Source organism: Petaurus breviceps, unplaced genomic scaffold, assembly GCF_028583685.1.
Source record: "Petaurus breviceps papuanus isolate PSGF00001 unplaced genomic scaffold, PetGlider_PUasm1.0 38, whole genome shotgun sequence".
NCBI lineage: Eukaryota > Metazoa > Chordata > Mammalia > Diprotodontia > Petauridae > Petaurus > Petaurus breviceps.
This window is the reverse complement of record NW_027186304.1, coordinates 41,260,145-41,273,480: the sequence shown is the minus strand read 5'-3', so window position 1 is coordinate 41,273,480 and position 13,336 is coordinate 41,260,145. Positions and strand designations below refer to the sequence as shown.

Sequence of the window (13,336 nt, the reverse complement as noted above, 5' to 3'; positions counted from 1 at the left end):
TGGCATGTCCATGCAATGGCCCAAAGCAGCTCCCCAATTTAGACTGTCCCCTTATCTCTTCATTGTCAAACAAAGTTCATCAAAGATTCAATTCTAAGTAACTTAACCTGGATGTTTCTTTTTGCCCTAAGTAATTCCTAATTCTGACTTCCCAACAGCTTATATTCTTCAGTGGTAATAGAATCAGATAATCTATTTTCAAATCTTGGATCTGCAAAAGCTATATAACCTTACAGAAATAAAAATCTTTTTATCGCCCTTAATTCCTTATCTGTAAAAATAATTTCACTTTCTGTGCCTCAAAACATTGTCATAAAGATCAAATAAGGCAACATACATAAAAATCTTTGTAAATAATGGTAAAATATAATAGTTAATAATGTTTGAATTCTATCAGGTGGGTGTTTAATTTATTCAACCAGCTGTGAAATCTTATAAGATATGCTATGTTGCTATATACAACACCACCAATAATCCTTAAATTAATGGAGTTTAAACTTGATGCAATCATGCATTTTCCTAAAGCTTTTTTTTTTCTAAAAGTTTCCAATTTTTGAGTCAACTAGTGGAGATTTACAAAATCCTTTAAGGGTTCATTTAGCTGTCAAAGAAACTTCAGTAACTTAAGTTAATACATATTCCCATAGCAGAGACCAAACAGGACTTTCATAGAGCGTTTATTAATACTCTTCTCAATTCTGGTCCTCAAATGTGCCTACTGTAACATGAATCTCTGGCACCCTCTGGTGTTGAAAAACTGTACATTCTCCCTCAAAGTCATCCTAGGTTTTCTGCAAAGACAACTGAGAGGCAGAAGTCCCTTAGGCTTAACCCAATCACCGCAAATTTAAAAAAGTAGTAATTAATAAAAGCTTCAGAAAAGCGAATTTCAGAAAAGCAAATATCTCTGCCTGATCACTGTGTAACATTAAACTGTATCAATTTTAACTCCTGGAAAAAAAATCAAAGTGAAGAATTAGTGATTTCTTCCATATAAAGTTATTTTCTTTCCAGAAAAGTTAGACCTTCTTTAGCACAAGAGAAGCAAAAAAAATAAAATAAAATAAAAGACCTATTTAATACAGTGACTTTATCCTCACTGAAAAGAGTCAAGGCTGGGTATAATAGAATTTTCCTTGTGTTTCCCCTTTTAACTTTCTTTTAAAACCATAACAGAAGATATTAAATTAGGAATTCAAAAGAACTAATTCAGATAAAAGAGAACATTTAAACTACAAACTCATGGAATAATTATCATTCAGGCTAAATGGAGCTCTCTAACAACAACTCTCAATAGTCACAAGTATATGTATTTTTTGTAAGAATGATGTCTTCTCCCATGTTGTTTTTTATGTTAATACTGCTTTCTTTTTACAACATGTCAGGGAGTACAAAAAATGCACAGTAAAGTGGAATTATATGCTGCAGGCATGGTCAAATTGGGCAGGACATATTGGAAGGAAGTTACCACAATGGGCCACTTAAAGAGTTGAAGTAATACGAACTGGCAAGTAGTGATTATAAGCTATACAGGGGGAAAAAACACAACCTTCAAGCAACAAGGCATAGCTGGGAAGAGCTGGGAAACAGCAGCAGCCAGGAGATGAACTTGGCATGCAACTAAGAGAAATGAGGATGGCTCCTTCAGCAACATTGGCAACCTACAGTCAATGAGGCAAAGAAGCAAGACTGTAAACAGCAGTCACAAGGAGTGCCAGCAGCAGCTCAAGGCTCAAATCAGATACCTGTCTTTGTATCTAAATGCTACACAGAGGCCTGGTGACACATTAAATGGCTCTCTAGCGCTGGATAAGAAGCTGTTAACAAGGCCCTACTACTGCCATAGAGGCAGTGTGTAAAGAGGCAATCTTAGAAGTCCTAAATTCTGCCATTAAATCATAAGTGACACTGCCAAGCTGACAATCCAATTCATCTCATTACCTTTCTCTTCCCTTCATTCATCCCTCTTCCAAATTCGCCTACATGCTCCTGTCAAGGGCACCACTCTCCTTCCAGCTTCTAGGATCAGTAACCTTTTTTTTTATCCTGGACCCTCAACCCATGTAAGCAATGAAAAAAGAGGTCTTTGTCACTAAAGTTTTTGCCACAGTTAAATGATTATTCAACAGCAGAAACTAATATAATACTATTAGTAGAAATGACAGTAAAGAAGAGATAATGTCATTTGTTTTGCCATTGGGCCTTAAGGACCACAGGATCCTTCCATCAATTGTATGGTCTTCCCCATTAGAATGTGAGCTCCTTGAGAGCAAGTACCATCTCAATTTTTTTTCTTTATCCCCAGCACTTAAGCACAGTACTTGGACTATAGTAAATTAACAAATGCTTTATTTATTTACTTTATTTGTCATTCCTTGTAACTCTCTAAGTCCAAATATTTTACATCAAAATGTAGCATATAAGAAAAACTTAAAACTGAAGGTTTAGTAAGTGTTGAATAGGAGACGATAATTTAGCTTCCTTTAGTTATATATAATATTGAAATCTGTTATTTAGGGCAATGGCTATTCATTTAGTTGTGAAATATTGCTCTTTTTAATTCTATACCATCTCTAGCACCCAATACCATCCCTCTACACAGATATCACCTTCAGGTCCCCATTACCACTACCTAGATCAATGCAAAAGCCTCCTCATTTGTCTCCCTGTCTCAAATCTCTACTTTTGTCCATCTCCTACCATTGTTGACAAAGTGATGTTTCATTAAGTGCTCTGATCATTACTGCTTCTAAGACAAAATAAAAATTCCTCTGTTTAGCTTATAAAAACTCTTCACAACCTGGCTTCAACTTATCTTTGAAGACTTGCTGGGATATCACTCCCTTTCCCATAAGGCAATACAGCCAAACTAGTCTTCTTTGTGTTCTTCAAACACAGTACTTCATATTTTTTCTCTAAGGTTTTTTGCAATGGTTGACTTTATGCACTCCCTTCCATATGCCATGCCCTCATTTTAACAGGAAGTCTGTAGGGGGTCCTGATTGGGAAAAAGCTCTAAAATACAGTAATAAATAAAAAGCCATAAAAACACAAACTGAGCAAAAGGTGACTTGTTTACAATTATAGCTTTACTACAAAATTATATTTTAGTCACTGAGTCAAAACTTAAAGATACCATGCTTTATGAAAACCAAAACCTGAATATTGTGACCCATGTGCCCAGTACATGATTCATACACAAACTTATGTTTGGGCATAACACTGGCTTAATTCCCAAGTTCATTACCAAGCAGAAAACCAAAAATATCCACTAATCAGTAGCAATGCACTTTCTAGTTCTTCCTGCCTTTGTCTATTTTCTATAATTACCACAGAGATTTTTGGAGTTCTTTGTGGGGATCCACTGAAATGTCTGGCTGCTGCCCCAGACTGAAGACTGCCCATTTGTAAGTATTCATTCTGACTGACTAAATTACTACCAGTAATCAATCTTGAGCTCCTTGGCCTCTTCCTTTGGTATCAAAAGAGGTACAGGGTTCCCCAGTGGGGGAATTCTGGACCTTACCCAGCCTCAGAGCCATCTTTTATGTGAAGCCTTTCCTGTTTCCCTCCAACTGCTAGTGACTTCCCTCCTAAAATACTTGGTATTTAGCTACTTGTATTTACATTTGTCTATCTATCTGTTTATTAAGTATATACTTGTATAAGTATTTGTTGTCTCTACCATCAGAATATAATCACACTCCTTTTATTCTTTGTATCTGTATCTGCAGCACAGTGCCTGGCACAGAGTAGATACATAAAAGCTTGCTCATTACATATGATGGGTAAAAATATACAATGAATTTTAAAAGTGAAATATTTTTCTTAAAGGATACATACTTTTCATAAAAGTCATTGCATTATAAAACATTAAAATTTACAAATGACAGTAACTAAGGAAAGCTAAATTATGATCACCAAACCAACATAAGCTAAGCTTTCAATTTCAATCTCCCCCCACACCCCCACATACCAGCCCTTTAATGTAAAAATCTTTAGGCTCAAAGAAATATCAGAAACAATTCAATCAACCTTTACCAAACTATTGATCTCCTAATACAAGTTAAATTTTTGATCATTAACTACTTTACAGAAGCCTGAAAAGACAAAAAATTTACTGAAAGATTAATAAGGTTGAAAATTTTTAAAATTCAGTGAAAAACAAATTTAACACAAATTTTCCTGAATATTCTTCAAAAAACAAGATACATCTATATTTCAAAATTATTTTGATTAGTTTCAAAAATCCTAAATCTACAATACCTCCACAGTGCCCATAGCCATAGCATGATTAGATAAATCACAGGAAACTTAGTATAAATTACCAAAGTGAGAAATAATTACTGGAAAAAATAGAATATAGTCAGAAAGAAATCAAGCTTAGTTCCTTATACCATATTCCACAATAAATTCAAAAAAGATGGTAATATTAAAATGGCATTTATTTTGATAAAATTATATTAAATAATATTAATAATAAAGTACTAAAGATGATACTATGAAAAATCTAGAAGAGAAGCATATCAAATATCTTTCACAGCTATGAATCATAGAGGAATTCTTAACCAGAAGGAACAGAGGCAATTTTAAAAGATAAAATAGGCAATTGTGGTCACATAAAATTAAGTCTTTTGCACCAACAAAATTAATATATCCAATATAAGAAGGGAAGCAGTCAGAGGGGAAAGTCTTTGTAACAAATATCGTTGGTAGGGTTTGGAATAAAGATATGCAGACAACAGAAATATGTAAGAGAATGGATATGAACAAAGGATATGAAAAAAAGAATTTTTGAAAAAATTGTAAACAATTTAAAATTGTAAAGAAGAATGCTCTAAATATGAAGAATAAAATTTTTTTTCAAACCCTAAGGTTTCACCTAATGTCTAGGAAACATGAAAAGATGATCAAAAAAACACAACAAATGCTACAAAATTTTAAAGAACGAATTTGAACTCAAAAAAACTTATTAAAAAATACCTCCAGTAGCTCCTCTGAAAGGAGGGGAGAAGGGAGGAAAGAGGGTTCACAGGTGTGGAACACTGTATGCTACCAGATTTTTCCAATGTATTCATTGGTTTTATTACCTTGTTTTCCCTCTTTTTTTCAAAAACATCTCTGGGATCAAAAAAAACTCTTAGGGAGTAGAAGAAAGAAGGATAGAGAGGTAAATTTAGGTGATGTAGCAATAAAAGTTCACTTAAAAAATTTATCGATAAAATTTATTTTTAAAAAAGGGGCAGCCAGATGGCGCAGTGAGTAAGAGCGCTGGCCCCGGCGTCGGGAGACCTGAGATCGGTTCTGGCCTCAGATACTTGGCACCCAGACAAAAAATAACTGGCCGTGTAACCTTGAATAAGTTACTTAACCCCAACTGCTTTAAAAAGAAAAAAAAAAGAACTGCTAAATAGTGCTTAGGCAGGGAATTGCTGGGTTTGTATTGGTTATAGTCAAGTGGCATCACTCTCAGGGCAGAAATTATTGAAGTAATGAAGTGAAATGTAGAGATCAATGATTTGAGCATAATAAAGAGTCTAAAAATGGCCTATTTGATGGTACAGATAGAAAACAAAAGCCACATGAAGAATGATGAGCAGTTTATCTGTCTAGAACAAAGAAGTATATTTAGTCCCTCACTATAATAAGGCCTGCAGTTAAATCAACCAAGCTTAATGAGAAAATACATTTTTTTTTGCTTTGACATAGTAGGAGAATCTTTGTATATGGATGACCTTAAAAAACATCAACAGAAGTACAAGAGAAGTTTAAATCTCATCAAAGACTTGACTAAATAACAGAGAATTAGAAAGACAAATGCAAACACATAAATAACAATGCTATCAAAACACTGGTATTAGAAGACTTTTTACAAGGCCCTGTACTGTACTATTGCTCCTATATAAGACCAAACACATTATAAATAGAAAGCCCCATAATGGGTATTATACATCATATTTTTAAGTGACAATGCCTTTAAAATGGAAGTTTAAATTACTGTAACCTAAGGGAAAGGACAATATTTGTCTCACTATGTAATTCTCTGGCTTGCTTCATCATATAATCTTCTGAAGTTTAATAGACTGCAACCACTAATTAAATGCTACTGAAAAGTAAGAAAAGACACAGCAGACAACTTTTATTTGCAATATAAGCAAAGATAAGGAAAATGTAAATAATGAACATTCTAAAAAATGTTGGCTAATATCATTTCTATGGACATTTTAACCATAAATTAACAAAATGGCAAATGGGAGTAACTCACAAACCTTTCCATTTACCTGTTCTCCATTTTTATGAAAAATCAACAGAATTTCTACAGAACCTTCAACATAAGGTTAATGGTCTGCTAAGGATAAATGGTTAAGTACAAGTTCAGCCATCAGTCAGGTTTTGTGACAGAAGCCATAATTAAAACTTAAGTCAATAATTCCTGCCTTAACCTCGAATTTCTGAAGGCCACTAGTCAATTTCAAATTATGTTCAATGACATCTAAACTGAATTCTTCTATTCAGTGACATCTAAACTGAAAAAGAATTCAGTGGCTCAATCCAGATTAAAAATTTAAGCTAATTTAAAAAAAACATTTCATTCTGATTTCCAAATGAAGATATTAATTTTCCTCCCAAATTTTAAATTTTTTTCTAGTGCATATTACAGTTCCAGACACAAAGTCAACACTTACTAAATGCTTGCTTTAGTAAAAAAAAAAAATCACAACATCAATCAAATATATACACATATTAGGAATTTGTATTATGGAGATATATATATACACACATGCACACACATATACACACACAGTTCAAGGTAGTTCAACAAGCTTTCTTATAAAATTAAAGGCCAATTATAAATTTGCAGGCAAATATTCCTTCTTTTCCATCATTATGGATTATAGTCTGCCAAAAAAGACAGTTTAAACCAAACAGTTTAAAGTATATATTTTATTTAAGTGTTATTCTCTCTATCTGTAGTCCTGTCTATTTCTTGTCCTTATGCCATATGAAGTTCTAGCTATTTATTTTCTTTACCTGAAGGATGTTGTTCCATTCTCTTTTATTTTGTTTTTCTGAACAGGAGGTGCTTGAAGCGACAGAATTTTATTTCCTGGCAGGGTAATTTGCTTTAGAATGGAAGCTGGGGAGGAAAAAAAACAGACACACACAACATATATACACAAACATGCCACAACAGGAAAAATTCAAAATGATTAGTTCACATGTTGTCTGACCAAAGACAATTTTAAGCTGACAACTAATTATGTCCACTTAAACTAGGATATAACAATGAACTTACATTTTATTCTCTTCTGAAGATTAAATCCCCAATACTTTTAAAGGAGATCTATGTTTCCCTTAACACAATTATTTTAGTTATATACAGGCTATGATTTTTTCAATCTGTGAAAGACATGACTAATCCACATTTCATCCTGTCTTAGCCCCCCAAAATCAATACATTTATGCCACAGAATTAAAGTTTCAAAGTTTCACCTCAGTTGTTTTTGTTTTTTAAACTGGCCAAATAGCTACATCAGTGCTTGAAGTTACACTGACAACATAAAACCCTACAAAGGCTAGCCAGACCACAACATATTTTTAGAAAACATTTTACCTTCTTACTATTCATGATTACAAAAATCTCACTTTTGCTGGATCCAAACAAATGAAGAATCTTTTTTTAGCACTACAGCTTTCTAAATAAGAAAAACTACTTTTACACTAATTTATTTTTTCCAGTACCAGAAAAAATATCACCTGAAGCCATGCTTTCACACATGCACATGTGCACTCTGTCGTGTGTGTGTCTCTCTCTCTTCTCCCCAGCCCTCTCCTCCCGAATAATAGTGGACAAAACACAACCAAATGGTATTAATACATGGCAACTTCTATCTCTCTATTCATCTCCAATACCTTATAACATTACACTGCAATTTACTGCAAAGACAAAACAACATGCTCAAATCCTAATCCTTTCTATCCCTCCTTGTTAGATAAAAGGAAAAAGCAAAGACATATTATCACCATCCCACCACCCCAAGATGTCCCAAATCCAAACTGCAAAACGCCAAAGAAACCCTACCTGTAGGAAATTGATTTGTCTGTATTAGTGTGTGCAAGGGCATCCTCTTTTGTCCAGATTTCTGAATGGTCAGAGCTGAGGAATGTGGTAGGGCAGTCACTTGTTTGACAATGCCTCCAGAAGGCTGCTGTACAACCTAGAAATAATAAACTACTGTTTTTTTTTTTTGTTGTTTTTAAGAAAAAGCAAGGGGAAAAAAAGACAATCCACAGGAAAAAGAAAATTCACAAAGCAACTACCAAAACTAAATTAAAATGAACGAGCTACATATAAAGAGAGAACATGTTCATTTGACTAAATCTTTGGACAATACAGGGGAAGCTTTCAGTTTTAACAGCACACTGTGCTCATGAAATTTCAAATATACTTTTACCTTGGCATAACAAGAAAACCTCTCTATCATTTAAATTTGTTTCTAGAAAAAATAACTAAGAATTCCAAGGTTCTGAAAGACATGAATAATCCAAAATTCATTCTGTACTACCTCTAATAACTGAACTAGATTTGTCTGACACTGAATTTCAGTTTCAGGGCCAGCTTTCAACTTTCAAGGTTTGGTTTCATAAACATTTGGCCAGTTAAAAAAAAAAAGATTCCATTTTCAATGCAAAGACATTAATTGCCTAGTAGGATCAATGTTTAAGGTTAAAACAGAAGATAACATATACATATATATTTGGAGAGACAGAGACAAAGACACACACACACACACACACACATACATACATACATACATACACACAGAAAATAGGATACAATTCCTTGCCTGGAGTATACAATTGACTCTGATTATAATTCTTAATTTAAAAAAAGATAAACTTCTCATGTAAAAGAGAGCAAAAATTAAACTCAGTTTTCTATTAATTATAGCATTTTCTTGGCTTGTCCTTCACAATCTGTCTAGACTAGTCACATACATGAAATTTTTTAAAAAATCTACATCTTATAATCAAACAGTCCCCTTACAGCAACTACAAGAGTTCATAATAAGTACTGCTATTATAAAGGAAATGACAATGTATAGTTTAAGGTCACAACCATAACCATTTGAGGGCTAGGAATCATGGTAACTTGTTTCAAGGAGTCTGTACATCATTTATCTTAGCACTGTACCATTTTAATTTTTTTTAATTGATTTCATGATATTTCTAAAGGTCTGCCAAAAAATTAACACAAAGCTGTAGATGGAAAGCTAGTAAAGCTAAACTACCATCTTGATAGCCAAGTGACTTCAGACCAGTCAAGCAGCTTTGTGCTGCTGCTGAGGAAGGCCAAGGCTGTTCGATCATTTGAATACGGGAATTATGAGCTACAGTCAATCAGGTGCCCACAGTAAGTCCAGCATCAACATGGTAAGCCCTCAAGAGTGGAGGGTCACCAGAATGCTTGGGGAGGGGCAAGCCATCCCATACTGGAAAATCAGCAGGTTAAAGCTCTACTGTTCAGTATTGGGAAAGGGCCTATAAGTAGCTATTACACCTCCAGTGTGGGTGGGAGAAAGGGAGGAAGCTTGGATCACAATGTTCCTTCATTTTTCTCAGATAATGGGTATAATATGACCTACACACCTACCAATCAAAATTAATGCTGTGAGATGGTACATTAGAGTTTAATTGAGTTCATCACTATCTTCCCTAACCCCTCCCCTGCCCTGATTGCTCATCACCAGGAAACTCAAAGAGATTTTTTCAGCTGTGGTGCTCATACCTCACCGGTACCCTCAATATCCTGTGTCAATCTGATTGAAGAAACCTCCTCCCAAGGTTTCCACTTAAAGAGGGACCAGAAGCCCAGCCGACTTTTCATTTCCCACCAGCTGTGCTCCTTGCATTAACTCTACTAAGATCATGCCCCCATACCTGGTCCCTTCTCTCTACAATCCATTCAATTTCCCTTTGGGTGTTCTTTTCTCCCATTAGATGACAAACAAGGACAGAGACTTTCTTTTTCTTATTTGTATCCTCAGTGCTAAGCACCATATCTGGCACGTAGCAGGCACTTAGTAAATGCATACTGTGCTGTGCTATACTGTATTCCAGTAAATATATCATATTAAAGTCAAAGTTAGTTTTTGTTCCTTATTTTGTACTGGACCTGTGATTTCCTCAGCATAGGGAATTCCTGGTAAGGAAACCCATTCTACCCAAGCATGTTAGCACCCATTCAACGACGAGTCTTAGATCATACTTTTTCTATTAGTATACTTGGGAAATGCAAATTGTAGTCCGTTAAAAGAAGATTCACCCAGCTGCACAAAAAGAATACATAAAAGAATCTAAAAGTTTCGCATATTAACTCACATTTCCTTAAAGCAATTATAAAGTGTTACTATGTATTGAATGCTTTTAGTCTTCAAAGTAATTATGAACTTCACAAAATACTTCAGTGGCATAGTGCCTGAACATGGCAACTAGCATTTAATATGTGTAATTTCATTCATATTTATGCAAAGTAATTTTAAAGTATCCCCCCCATCATAACCCAATGTTACCCTCTAGGCAGATAACTACCTTGTGTACAACTAGTGCCTCTCCATACAAGATTCAGTTGACAGCAATAGGAAAGATTAGATAAAAAATTTAAAGTGGAGCATGATCTCCATATAAAAATATCTCAAGAATTGTTAGGGGAAGAATTAAGTGTCTTGTGCTTAGGCCCTGGCAACAGAACTAGGAACAATAAAAAATTACAGGAGAAATTGTAAGGAAAGACTACCTGAGAACTTCCTATGAATTTGACCAGACCCAAAGTAGAAGTGCTCTTTCAATAGGTAGTGAGCTCCATATCCCTAGAGTCTTAAAGCAAAAGCTGGATGACAACTGGTCAGAAAGGTTCTAATTAAATTTAAAAATTTTTTAAAAATTCTGGATTCTTGAAATACTTAAAATATCAATTTAATGATTTTTCTGTGTCAGTACTGAATAAGATCACAAGTTAAAAAGACACTAACTTATGACTCATTTAAGATAAGCATAAGGTAAAAATCAACATACAAAATAGTAATATTTTGCTTACTATATAAATGGCTTAATACAACCACTCATTAAGCCAGCTGATCAGCAAATCATTTTGAAAAACCAAAAGAGATACCAAAACTTATATGGCAATTGGTATTTGGAATAGAGCTACTTTAAAAAGTTGGACTAAAAGTAGATGCTTTTAGGCTACTTTACTGTTTTTATCTTCAAGCATTTACTTAACAGATATAGGTGAAAAAACAGTTTCAATTCATGCCATGCTAGACTGTGATTAGTAAATACAAGAAACCATAAATCCCTGCTGACTGGTAGAGTATACCCTACAAAATGTTCAATTCTTCCCTGTCCTGTAAAAGCCAAGTAATTGTTTGGGTTAACTTTTAAAATCTCAGGTTTTAATCCTGCAATATGAAAGTGTGGAGACTTTCTTTCTTTGAAAAAGCTTAAGAGTTGGGGCAGCTAGTGGCACAGTGAATAAAGCACTGGCCCTGGAGTCAGGAGACCTGGGTTCAGATCTGGCCTCAGACATTTCACACAAAAACTAGCCATGTGACCCCGGGCAAGTCACTTAAGCCCAACTGCCCTCCAAAAAGCAAAAAAAAAAAAAAATCTTAAGAGTAAGGGGGCAGAGGCAGGGTGAGGGAGAGGAACAAGGAAACCCAGTTGAAGCAAAAAGAAAATTTATCAATGAAAATCTATTTTTTTAAAAAAGCTTATAAAAGACAGAGCCAATTATTCCAGATTATCAAAATTCACATGCAAAAGGGAGTATGTGAAATTACAATTCATCTTCTGCACATTTATAGGAAAATAGCTGTCAGAAGAAAACTTCTAGACATAAGGAGATTGACAAGAACTCCCATGTAACAATCATCTATTTTTGCCCATTAATTCTGTAAGCACACGGGAGTGAAATGTGCAAGTATAGGCTAAACTGCATATCTTACTGTTACAATTATCCAGGGGATCTGATTACTTCTAGAAAGGATATGTGAGTCCCACAAAGTTCTAGGACTCCTAAGATTTAGAGTTGGAAAGAGCCTTCAGAGACCAAATCAAGTCTTCCTCTATTCCACAGAAAAAAGGAAACCGAGAAGTTAAATGACTTGGTCAAGATCACAAAGTTACTAAGAAGTCAGAATTTCAACCCAGGTTCTCTCACTCCAAATCCAACATCCTTTCTACTAGACTCTATTTATAAATACAGTTTTATAGTTGTCTTTATAAATGACAGGTATGTCTGAAAAGTTCCCAAATATTTAATGTTTTTTCATTGGAAATGTGTTTTTTTATGACCTTCAGTATATGACTATTAATTTTGGTAGGTTTCTTTTATGCTACTGAACTGATGTATTCTCAGGCTTTGTTGTTAGGTTGGTGTCTTTTACCTAATTATAATAAAGTACAATCTACAAATAACAATATTTGGCCTTTTGGTCTGCATTGTGGATTCCTGTAAATTTTTTTCTTATTTTGTAATTGCTAGAATTTCCAATCTTTAATCAAATTAAATCCCACATCCATAACTAGCAATAAGCTTATCAAATGCCCCATAGGCATGTTAAAAAAAAAACAACAGAACTTACTATTATCTTCCCTTCTAAAACTATCTTCCATACTTGTCTACCTCTATTGAGGCCACCATCATTCAGTCATGCTGATTCAAACATCCTCTACTCTAATAAATTTACTAAGTCTTGTTAGCTCTACCCTCATCCTCTCTCCCTTATATGGCCCACCTGCTCCTTCCCCCATCATCTCTTCCACCTCCACTATTTTGACAACATCCTGACTTGTCCACAAGCTTACAGTTTCTCCTCTCTCCAATCTATTCTCCACACAACTATCAAAATAATCTTCCTAAAGGTCAAGGTTGAGCATGTCACCCAGATGCTCAAAAAGTGTCTACCACCCCTAGGATAAAATACAAAACACACCAGTTTAGAATGTAAAGTCTTTCACAATATAGCTATTACTTGTCTTTCAAGATAGACCATACATGTTTTTGCACAGTTTTCCATGCCAAAGAGCATTCTAATCTCAACTCTGCCTCTAAGAATACCTAGTTTTTTCAAGGCTCAGCTCACATGCCATCTCCTGCAGAAGCCTGGATGATATACTTCTGAATGCTTTCTCCTTCCTTCTGAAATGATTAGGTGCATACTTGTCTATTTATATATTTAACTCCTTCAGTAGAATGTAAGGTTCTTGAGAGCAGGAACTATTTTTCATTTTGTCTCTGTACCCAGAGTACCTCAATGTAGCTGATACTTAA

At 34.6% G+C, this 13,336-nt stretch overlaps 1 protein-coding gene and 1 long non-coding RNA gene across 2 annotated transcripts in view; both read right to left on the bottom strand.

Moving 5' to 3' along the window:
- Positions 1-13,336, bottom strand: part of LOC138170473 (uncharacterized) — a 191,091-nt gene that overhangs the window by 103,513 nt on the left and 74,242 nt on the right. The window lies entirely within an intron of this gene.
- TAF4B (TATA-box binding protein associated factor 4b) overlaps positions 1-13,336 on the bottom strand; it is a 190,722-nt gene that overhangs the window by 103,513 nt on the left and 73,873 nt on the right. The window contains exons 8-9 of the mRNA XM_069099834.1: positions 8,084-8,219; positions 7,033-7,138 (exon numbers count right to left, since the gene is read on the bottom strand). Coding sequence (XP_068955935.1) covers positions 7,033-7,138; positions 8,084-8,219 — 242 coding nt within the window. The remainder of the gene's footprint in view (positions 1-7,032; positions 7,139-8,083; positions 8,220-13,336) is intronic.